General features: G+C 37.2%; 1 protein-coding gene across 1 annotated transcript; it reads right to left on the reverse strand.

The window, feature by feature from the left end:
- Window positions 1–625: 625 nt before the first annotated feature.
- On the reverse strand, window positions 626–10,970 carry LOC124402438 (myosin heavy chain, fast skeletal muscle-like). Its single transcript, XM_046875491.1, has 41 exons — window positions 10,953–10,970; window positions 10,796–10,844; window positions 10,444–10,675; window positions 10,212–10,355; window positions 9,980–10,136; window positions 9,817–9,844; window positions 9,587–9,698; window positions 9,419–9,511; window positions 9,235–9,298; window positions 9,009–9,107; window positions 8,757–8,860; window positions 8,537–8,675; window positions 8,334–8,452; window positions 8,078–8,227; window positions 7,822–7,992; window positions 7,421–7,727; window positions 7,183–7,253; window positions 7,013–7,100; window positions 6,814–6,931; window positions 6,599–6,722; window positions 6,389–6,525; window positions 6,058–6,313; window positions 5,611–5,853; window positions 5,277–5,453; window positions 5,046–5,191; window positions 4,874–4,964; window positions 4,405–4,794; window positions 4,139–4,265; window positions 3,903–4,021; window positions 3,617–3,813; window positions 3,345–3,528; window positions 3,101–3,266; window positions 2,844–2,968; window positions 2,413–2,721; window positions 2,135–2,338; window positions 1,860–1,985; window positions 1,570–1,740; window positions 1,370–1,474; window positions 1,178–1,273; window positions 877–1,008; window positions 626–728 (listed from the first exon to the last, which is right to left on the reverse strand). The coding sequence occupies exons 3-41, from the start codon at window positions 10,642–10,644 to the stop codon at window positions 711–713; spliced, it is 5,808 nt and encodes a 1,935-aa protein (XP_046731447.1). The 5' UTR covers window positions 10,645–10,675; window positions 10,796–10,844; window positions 10,953–10,970; the 3' UTR covers window positions 626–710.
- Between the last annotated feature and the right edge of the window lie 323 nt (window positions 10,971–11,293).

Here is an 11,293-nt window from a genome sequence, read left to right on the forward strand (position 1 = left end):
GCTAAGTAATAAAAGTTTTTTTATATAGTATAATTCTTGTAAATAATGGGTTTTTCAACTTTGTGGAACTGTAGGGCCCTTTAACTATAAAATACATGTTGTGGATTTTTTTGTAGTTAGTAGTTAGTATTTATTTGATAAACATAAACACTAGGAGACTATGAAGAACTATTTAAATATTTGTTTAATCGTTCAGTGTGTACAGTAATCTAATAGCCACAAAGGTTCTTTTACTTGGACATTCCATAAATGGCTGACATTTGGTCTGTTACTTTGTAGGTCTCAAATTTATAGAATTCTTTTTAAATGATTGCAGCTTGTGTTACACCAGTTAAAATCACTGGGCTACCTAATAATTAAGTACTTATAAATAAATTTAATATTCCAAAGGATAGAAAAAATCTGAAAAAAACAAACTCTCAATTATACTTAATGGAGCCCAGTTTGAGAAACACTTTTGTATTAACGACTGTTGAGTAAACTGACAAATTCATCTGCATGAAACCCTTGTTGCTTGGAATTATTAATTATGCAGGTTGATTTGACTTGGTAAAATATTAACATAGTCTTTGACTTGGAACTGAAATGGAAAGCAAAACACTGATTAAATCACAAATGATTTTTAATTAATTTTATTGTTTCTCTGTTATTATATTACAATCATGTCATATTATATGACTGGTTGCAACATAGTTTAGTATGAATTTCTCTCATTCTGCCTCCTTTCCCTGGAAAGAAATAAAAAAAAGCACAAAGAATATTAGTGTCATGAAGTACCTTTTTTAAATGTAGGCTGGGTGAATAGTAAATAGTAAAACGTATCTTACATCTGTAATCTAATGTTGAATAAATACATTTTATTTAAAATAAGCATACTTTTCCAATATCTCTGCTCTTGGCTCTCAGCTTGTTGACCTGGGACTCAGCAATGTCAGCCCGCTCTTGGGCTTCTTCCAGCTCGTGCTGCACTTTTCTAAATCTGGAAAGGTGAGTGTTGGCCTGCTCCTCCTATAATAGTGAATTTAGAACAATAGAATGCATTTCTTCGGTAATTACGTTTAAATTGCAATGGTGGCTTTTGTGGCATTGCGTCTTACATTTAACAGTTGAGCCTTATTTGAACCATACTTTTTTCTTTTAATTAATTAATTATTTTTTTGGGGGGTGAAATACTTACAGCCTCTTCAGCCTGTCTTTTGTAGGCTTTCACTTTCAGTTGCAGTTTGTCCACCAGATCCTGCAATCTGTTAATGTTTTTCTTGTCTTCCTCAGTCTGTATATTTAAATATAAATAATAGCATTATGTGATGTGGTTCTTTTATTTTGTGGATATTTTTGATGCAGCTTGTAAAACATCCTATATTATCACCTGGTAAGTGAGTTCTTTTACTCTCCTTTCATATTTACGCACTCCTTTTACAGCATCTGCACTACGTCTTTGCTCAGCTTCCACTTCACCCTCTAGCTCACGCACCTATCAAAGAGATGTTATTTTTCAAATGCAAATTGTTAACCACAACATTAAAATATAATTTTTACTATGTTTTAATTACACAATGTCTAAAATACCCTAGATTCCAGTTTCTGGAGCTGCTTCTTTCCACCTTTCATGGCAAGGTTCTCAGCTTCATCCAGACGGTGCTGGAGATCTTTAACTGTAGCTTCAAGGTTCTTTTTCATCCTTTCCAGATGGGCACTTGTGTCTTGTTCCTTCTTCAGCTCCTCTGCCATCATGGCAGCCTAAATTGAAAGTAGAGGTTTGATTTAATTCATGACCATGAACGAATGTTTATTTTTCTTTTTAGATCGTCTTTAAAATAAATATTAAAAAAAATAATAATAAAAAATTAGCCACTCACATCAGTGATGGCTTTCTTTGCCTTCTCTTCAGCATTTCGTGCCTCCTGGACTGTGTCCTCTATCTCACCTTGGATTTGAACAAAATCTGCTTCAAGCTTCTTTTTAGTATTGATAAGGCTGGTGTTCTGGAATGAAATGTTTTGAATTTTGATGTATTACTTTTCATATTTTTATTTAATATAATTGTTTACTATATTTATTCTATATTTGTTATTTAGATTATTTATTGAAATATAGATTTATTATAGATGTATTATTAATGCATTGTTTATACCTGAGAGTGCAGCAGTGCCACACGCTCACTGGCATCGACCAGCTCCTGTTCAGCCACTTTGCGGCCTCTTTCTGTCTGCTCCAGTGCAACTCTCAGTTCCTCAATCTCTGCCAGCATCAGGTTATTCCTGCGCTCCACCATGGCCACCTGCTCCTTCATGTCTTCTTGTCCCCTGACAGCCTCATCAAGGTGCAGTTGGGCATCCTGGTGTGAATGGAATCATTGTTAGTTGATACGTTGATATGTTTGATCATGTAATTGAAAATGTGGGTGTGTACCTTGAGCTGTCCTTGGACATTCCTGAGCTGTTTCTGGGCTTCAGCAGCCTGGCGGTTGGCATGGCTCAGCTGAATCTCCATCTCATTCAGATCACCCTCCATCTTCTTCTTGACCCTTAAAGCATCATTCCTGCTCCTAACCTCAGAGTCCAGAGTGGTCTGCATGGACTCAATCACCCTCTGGCTGTTTCTCTTGATCTGCTCCATCTCCTCATCCTTCTCAGCCAGTTTCCTGTCTATTTCACTTTTTACTTGAGTGAGCTCCAGTTGAATACGAAGAATCTTGGACTCTTCATGCTCAAGTGTACCCTAAAGAATCATGAATTTTGGAAGAATTTAATATGTTGCATTTTTGGTATTTGATTCTGTCTAGGATCTCTATTTTAATATAATTGAACTGCTAAATGTATAATACTATGAATATTTAATACCTCAGCTTCTTCTAGTGCAGTTTGGATTTCTGATCTTTCTGACTCAACTGTCTTCTTCGCCTTCTCCAGTTCATGAATGGTCTTGCCAGTTTCACCAATTTGCTCAGTCAGATCTGAGATCTCCTCTATGAAAAATTTAGGTGTAAATTTGTATATTAGTTGAATATCAAATGATATATATATATATATTTTGTTTTAGTAACATGCTGATTATTTGTTTAAAAAAAAAGGAATTTTGTCTCTAGCATAATACATACGTTGCAGATTTTTATTCTCTCTCTTCAGGGTCTCGAGATGATCAAGAGCTTCTTCATATGAGTTCTTCATCTTAAAGAGTTCAGTGCTGAGAGAACGAGCTTCTTTCTGAGCTCCCTCCAGTTCAGCCTGACCTTCCTCAAACTTCTGCTTCCATTCTGCTAAAACCTAAATGTGACCACATAATAAAGTATAAACTTTATGTATTTTTGTGGATTAAAAAATGCACTTCAGATAAATTTTCACCTTGTCAAAGTTCCTTTGCTTTTTGTCAAGATTGGCAGCCAGGGCATTGGCTCTCTCCACATCAATCATAAGGTCCTCCACTTCACCCTGCAGCCTCTGCTTGGTCTTCTCCAGAGAAGCACATTTGGAGTTCACAGCTTCTATAGTTTCCTCAGCCTCTTGGAGGCGCTGAGCAAGCTTTTTCCTAGGTGGATAACAAAGTTTGGTTTGACATTACTGATAATGTGTAAGGGCATCATTTCTCCATAAAACCATATCTTATGTGTTTTTACTTGGCCTCCTCAAGCTCCTCTGTACGCTGGATGGCATCAGTCTCATATTTGGTTCTCCATTGAGCCACCTCACTGTTGGCCTTTGACATTGAACGCTGAAGGTCAGCCTTGGCCTCCTGCTCTTCCTCAAACTGCTCTCTGAGAAGATCACAGTCGTGACGAGCTGATTGGACAGCATGAGCCAGAGCATTCTTTGCCTATAGATCAGAATAGTTTCATATAGATTATCACAGAACGATCAAGGATTTAAAAACAATGCATTGTCTTATTGCTAATAGGTACATACTTTGACTTCCTCTTCGATCTGTCTCTTGAGCTCTTCAATCTGTTGAGTGTGAGCCTGCTTGCCTCTGGTCAGTTGTGAAACAAGACCTTCTTTTTCCTCTAGTTGTCGTGCAAACTCACCTTTGATCACAAAATAAATTTGTACTCTGGTTAACACATTTTTGACTCTATTTGCTGTTCATGTTCTATATTGTGATATTATTAGATGGTTTGGCTCTTTTTCAATATTATACTTACCATTTTCAGTCTGCAGACGTGCCCTTTGTGCATTTAAGTCATTAAGTTGACGCATGTGTTCATCATTCCTAGTTTTTAGCTCACCTACTTGGTCCTCTAATGTCCGGCACATCTTCTCAAGATTAGACTACCAAATCAAAGCAGTTATGATTATAATTCATATTAATGATAGTTTCTAGATGTATTTTCAATAAATTAATGAATGAATGATTAAAAAATGTAACTACTTTTTTTGGTGTTTTTTAGCATATTTTAAAGAAACTTGCCTTTGATTTTGCCACAACCTCCAAGTTACTTGCCAAGTCATCAATCTCCATTTTATATTCACTCTTCTCCTTCTCCAGCTTCTGTTTGACACGCTGAAGGTTGTCGATCTGCTCTCCGAGCTCAGCAACACTGTCAGCTTGTTTCTTGCGGAGTGCAGCAGTTGTTGCTTCATGCTGCAGAGTGGATTCTTCAAGATCACGACGCAGTTTATGGAACTCGGCCTCGCGCTTCTTGTTCATCTCAATCTGAGCAGCGGTGGCACCTCCAGCTTCCTCCAGCCTCTCGCTGATCTCCTCAAGTTCCCTGGCGAGATCAGCTCTCTGCTTCTCAACTTTAGCACGAGCTGCACGCTCAGCCTCGATTTCTTCCTCCAGCTCTTCAATGCGAGCCTGAAGTATTTTCAATATAGTCATTTTTGCAGTTTGTCTTAGCTTCTTTATTCTGTATTTAGTATATCTTGTAACTCACCTGAAGTTCCTTGATTTTCTTTTGTAACTGAGCACCCAAAGATTGTTCATCCTCAATTTTACCAAGAAGCTGACTAATCTCAAAATCTTTCCTGTAAATCAGAAAAGCATCATGCATTATTAAAATATAATAAGTGAGCACAGAAACTTTAATGTGTAGTACATGTTCTCACTTTTTGTTCTTTTCCTCTGACTGCTGCTTATCGTTTTCTAGGTCCATTATGGACTCCTGGGCTAGTTTCAGGTCACCCTCAAGTTTTCTCTTGGCCCTCTCAAGGTCCATACGTAGCTTTTTCTCTTGTTCCAGAGAGCCCTCGAGCTAAATTGCACAGATATAAATGTATAATTAACAGTATTGTTGAATGGTTATATGATGTTCAGTTTGGAAGTGCAAAATGTCTTACATCATCGACTTGTTGCTCAAGCTTGGTCTTGGATTTGGTCAGAGTGTTGACTTTGTCTTCCTCTGCCTGGAGATCATCCAGAGTCTGCTGGTGTGCCTCTTGGAGGGCTTTCTTTTCTTTGGTTAATTTAACAATAGCCTCATCTTGTGAAGTCATCTCTTCTGTTAGATTTTTTACCTGTATATAAAACATTTTCTTACATTTTCCATATACACTAATATATAAAAATATATAAATATATAAATATATATATAATATATATATATATATATATATATATATATATACACACACACATATAAATGGACAATTGCGTATGGTGTAATATTTGAACCTTGTTCTCGGTGGCATGTTTCTCCTTCTCCACTTTGGCCAAGGTGAGCTCCAGGTCATCAATGTCCTTCTTCAGCTCAGAGCACTCATCCTCCAGTTTCCTCTTTTTGGCAGTCAGCTCAGCATTGATTTCCTCCTCGTCCTCCAGTCTCTCATTTGTCTCCTTGAGCTTAGCTTCAAGCTGGATCTTGCTTTTGATGAGTCCCTCACATCTTTCCTCAGCATCATTAAGGTTTTCTGTTTCCTGTTGATTCAGATAGCTTAATATAATGGCTTTAATTAATTAATTAATTAATTAAATTATGAATTATTCAATTATTATTTTATTTACTTTGGCCAATGCACTCCCACCAGTTAAAACAACTAGTTAAGGGAAAGGCTATCACGTGATTGTTTTTCCACATGAAAATAGTTACACATATTTGCTCCTAGAATTACAAAAACTTACAGATGCCACTTGCAGTTGCAGGTCATTTTTCTCCTGTAGAAGAGACACCATTTTTTCTTCAAGCTCTTTCTTCTTAGCCAGTGCCTTCGCCAAGTCCTCCTTCATTTTCTCAAAGTTCTCCTTCATGGCTGCCATTTCCTTCTCAGTCTCAGCACTCTTGAGAAGAGGCTTGATCTTGAAGTACAACTTCATCCATGGCCAGTGTTTCACATTCATGAATGAGCGGATGTTGTATTGAATACTGAAGATGGACTCTCTGTTAAAGAATTATCCATGTGAGCTTGCTGCAATAATTATATAAAATTTGTTAACAGTCATTTGAGTATCATACCTTCTTTCCATCATCTTGATAAACTCCCTTCTCATTAGGAACCCACGGCATAAAGCCTGCGTCATTGTAACTAGTTTAACTAGTTTGTCATCTCGCATTTCTTCAAGAAGACCCAGAAGTCCAGCTTTGAAGAAAACCTGTCAAATGTTCAGTTTTTTTTATTATTCATATTACTAATCAATTGAAAATACTGTAATTTTTCTAACTTACTTTGGTGTGTCCGAACTTGTACTGGGTGTGGTCAACATCAATTGATCCTAGGAGTTTCTCAGCAGCTTTTTTGTTGTCAATAAACTGTCCCTCTGGGATGACACTGGCATTTAACACTTTGTATCTGTTTTCAGATTACAGTGTAATTAAGACATAAGGAAATCATAATTACAGAAAACAAATTTATATTGAGCTTTGGAAAACAAATAAAAGACCTCTGCTTGAAGTCACCATAGAGGATCCTGCTGGGGAATCCCTTTCTGCAGATTCTGATACCCTCCAGCACACCATTACACCTTAGCTGGTGGATGACCAGATGATTCTCCATCAGACCTAGAGTACACAATTTAATCACTTTTCTTCTTAATGTTCAGCATCTGCATAGGAGTTAATACCAGAAATGGCTCAACATACCTGGAGTCTTGGACTCATTGGGGATCAAACAGCGTACAAAGTGAGGGTGAGTGCTCCTCAAATTGGTCATAAGTTTACCCAAATTCTCCTGTAGAATTGGAGTAAAAAACATCTTTTGTAGACCTTAGTAGATATATACAGTACATCTTCAAAGGTAAAATGTTTCTTACCCTAAACAGAGCAGACACTGTCTGGAAGGAGCCACCCTTCTTTTTTCCACCTTTCTTTCCTCCACTCTCGGCTTCATGGAAAACATAGTGGAGTTGTTTTTGATAGATTTTGCTTTATGCATTTAAGACCACACATGCCATGATTCATGGTTTAATTGATTCAGGAAATAATATATAATATAACATTACTAAATGATTATATTTACAGATTTAGAAAGTATAAAAAAGCCATTCTTACCCTCAGCACCGGCATGGCTAGCATACAGGAGGCACAGCAGTTTGTTCCCTGACTTCTGGTACAGCTGCACAACAGAGTCATTCAGTGGATCCTTGTTCTTGTCCAACCAGCCGACAATGTTGTAGTCCACAGTGCCGGCGTAGTGCACCAGGGAGAAGTGAGCCTCAGCTTTGCCTTTGGCAGGCTTTGGCTTCTGGAATGCAGCACTTTTTCCAAGGTGCTGGTCATGAAGTTTGTTCTTGAAAGATGTGTCTGTAGCCTTGGGGAACATGCACTCCTCTTCAAGGATGGAGAAGATGCCCATTGGCTGATGATTACAGATTTTACATGGTTGATCACTGCAGTATTTGTGTAAAATTTTATCATGTTGACATAGTATTACTGACACCACAATAACTTACCTTCTCAATAAGCTCAATGCAGGCAGCCAAGTCCATACCAAAGTCAATGAACTCCCACTCGATACCTTCTTTCTTGTACTCCTCTTGTTCCAGCACGAACATGTGATGGTTGAAAAACTGTTGCAGTTTCTCATTTGTGAAGTTAATGCAGAGCTGCTCCAAGCTGTTGAACTGTATTTTAAGAGGGACATGTTTATTATGTTCATATAATGTCTCTTTAATAAACCATTCATATGACAATCATATTTTGCCTTACATCAAATATCTCAAATCCAGCGATGTCCAGCACACCAATGAAGAACTGTCTTGGTTGCTTTGTGTCCAACATCTCATTGATACGGATGACCATCCACAAGAACATTTTCTCATAGATGGACTTGGACAGGGCCATGACGGAATTGTTCACCTGAAAAAAGTAAAAGGATTCATCTGGTTAAAGGCATTGCTCGATATTTCAGCAGTGTTTTAAACTCAATATATTTTGATTGCTAGCTCAGAAAAATTCCAAGCACCTGTGGTACAGTCTGGCCTTTGGTCACATACTCATTTCCTACTTTGACTCTTGGGTAACACAAAGCTTTCAGCATGTCAGCAGAGTTCAGGCCCAGAAGGTAGGCGATTTTATCAGCTTCTATTATGAAAGAGAGAAACGACTTTAGAAAGTTAAACCACTTTATTATAAGTTGTATTCAACCTATAGTGAATCCATCCTTACCCTCAGTGCCATCAGGCTCAGCCTGCTCCTCTCTCTGCTTCTGCTTGAACTTCATGTTGCCATGGTGCACCACAGCACCAGTCAGCTTGTAGATGTTAATTTTCTCATCAGCAGTGAAGCCAAGAATGTCAATGGCAGTCTGTTGTGTAATAGATAATTGAAATACAAATCAAATTTAATATTTGACACGTATCTTGAAAAGTATGGAATTTATGCTTACGTCTGTGGCAATGAACTCCTCCACATCATTGATGCTCTTGACTGTGATTTCACCCTGGCTGATCATTGGATAATCATAAGGGTTGGTTGTAATAAGTAGTGCCTCTGTTTAAGAAACAGGTAGTCTATAAGAAACTGGTTTATAAAAACTGCAATAGTCTAAATAATGCTTATATTTTGTAAGATATATATTTTTGAGAATGGCTTATTTGAGCTTTAAATGAAAAAGTGTAAATTACTGTTGTCCTCATACCAAGCAGCTCGGGTTTGTGTCCAGTCATGAGCTGGTAGAAAATGTGGTAGCTTCTCTCAGCAGACAGCTGGAAGGTGACCCTTGATTTTTCCAGCAGATCTGGTAATGCAACATGTTAATCTTGTCAATTCAGGAATAATAATCTATCAATATAGAATATAATCTTAATTAGTAAAATGTATTCTTATAAATTGTCAATGTGAAAAATGATGATAAAAACAATTACAAGTTTCAATGTCAGCAGAGGACAACTTTCCTGTGGTCCCAAAATGGATTCTGATAAATTTGCCCTACAATGAGAAATCAATGGATTGGTATTTTATTTTATTATTGTCTTGTTTAAATTAATAATATATGCTAAATGCAAGTTCAGTTCTATTGAACTTTTTGTTCAAAATCTGGATACTTACAAAACGAGATGAATTGTCATTCCTCACAGTCTTGGCATTACCATAAGCCTCCAGCAGGGGGTTTGCTGCAATAATTTGGTCTTCCAGTGAGCCCTAAATTAATTCAGAGTTGCTTTAGAGAGGTGCCTGAGCACAGTGTTGATATGCACAAAATAAAGGTTTATCTACCTGCATTTTGCCAGCAACAGGTTCTGTCTTCTTCTGTCCAGACACTGCAATTGTTGCAAAATACTGGATGACACGTTTGGTGTTCACAGTTTTTCCTGCACCAGATTCTCCACTGGGAATTTACATATATAAAGTAGAGGAAATAAACAGACAAAAAAAGCAATTTTTTGTGATTAGTATTGCACTCTAGCACACAGAAACAACTTGAATGTTAATTAATTTCTCCTTACGTGATCAGGATAGATTGATTCTCTCTGTCTGCAAAATAAATATAAATCAGTGACTTTAGTTCATTCTGTGTGGCTTATTAGATTTTCAGTGAGCAAGGATTTGCCCCTGTATTGAATATGAAAAGTAAGAAACATTTTCTCAAGAGATCTTAGTTCTTTGTACCAGTGAGCATGAACTGATAGGCGTTATCAGAGATGGAGAAGATGTGAGGTGGGGCTTCAACTCTTTTTTTCCCTCTGTATCCAGCAACAACGACAGCATCGTACACTGGGAGCCACTTGTAGGGGTTCACAGTGACGCAGAACAACCCTGAGTAGGTCTGAGAGAGGAACATGAGAGTCAGTCATTATACTTCTTTTCTTCATTTTTCACAAGTGACACTTTGCAAACTTACGTAGATCATCCATGCTGCGTAACGCTCTTTGAGGTTATACAGCACAGTAGGTTCGTTGAGGTGGGTCATCATGGCCATGTCCTCAATTTTGTCAAACTTTGGAGGATTCATGGGGAAAATGTCATCTTCCTTTACAGTAAGAGTCTGTAGGAAAATAATTATATTGTAAAAAATGATCACCTTTTTGAGTATTTTTGAATTGTATGGGTTATTAGGGCAATGAAGAACTCACTTTTCCACATAAAGTTTTGACTGTAGCTTTGCCACCCTCTTTGCTTTGAAGAACCCCTTTGAGGTACATTTCACTGGGCTCAGAAACAAAGTATGCTGTTTTGGCATCAAAAGGTTTGTTCTGAGACTCAATCCGCTCTCTTTCTGGCTTCCGGAGGAAGATGGCCGCCGGGCCGAAACACTCCATTTCTCCGTCACCCATTCTGTGATGTTACTTGCAAATGACCACAATCCTATAAAAAAGCAGTATTACTTTTATTGTATTAGTTTCCTAAATCATAATTGGTTTTATTTCAATTAAATACTATTTTCAAAATGTATTAAGTAATAAAATATATTTATATAGAGTTTACCTTTTTGTTCTGCAACAAGAGAAGCTTGTCTTGTTACTTTTTGGAAATGCTGAATACAAAAACAATTTAGATTTGAAGAAAAAAAAAAACAGATTTGTTAAATGAAACATTAGTACTCTTAATAGATGCATGCATCCAAGAAATTAATGTCACTTACCTTTCCTTGGTGCCTGCTGATCTTGGAGGAGTATAAGATGGCTTCTTATATAGAGCGGTGAATATTAAGTCAGCAAGGCTGGTGTGCTGTGTATGGGCATCCTCCTTTTTTAGGTGTGATTTTTTGCACACTTGATGCCTTCAGTCACGTGACCTGACACTGACCTTTGGATTGTTATATTCCTGCTTTAATCAATTACATTCAACTAGGTCTTAATTATTAATTGTACTATTTTAATTGAGATGTTAAGCCCAAGTGGTTATAGTTTGGCCTGAATGTGAAATCTAATTTAAATTAATGATTAAATACATTTGTTTATAGTGAAATGTCACTGTGTTGAA

Source organism: Silurus meridionalis, chromosome 19, assembly GCF_014805685.1.
Source record: "Silurus meridionalis isolate SWU-2019-XX chromosome 19, ASM1480568v1, whole genome shotgun sequence".
Classification (NCBI taxonomy): domain Eukaryota; kingdom Metazoa; phylum Chordata; class Actinopteri; order Siluriformes; family Siluridae; genus Silurus; species Silurus meridionalis.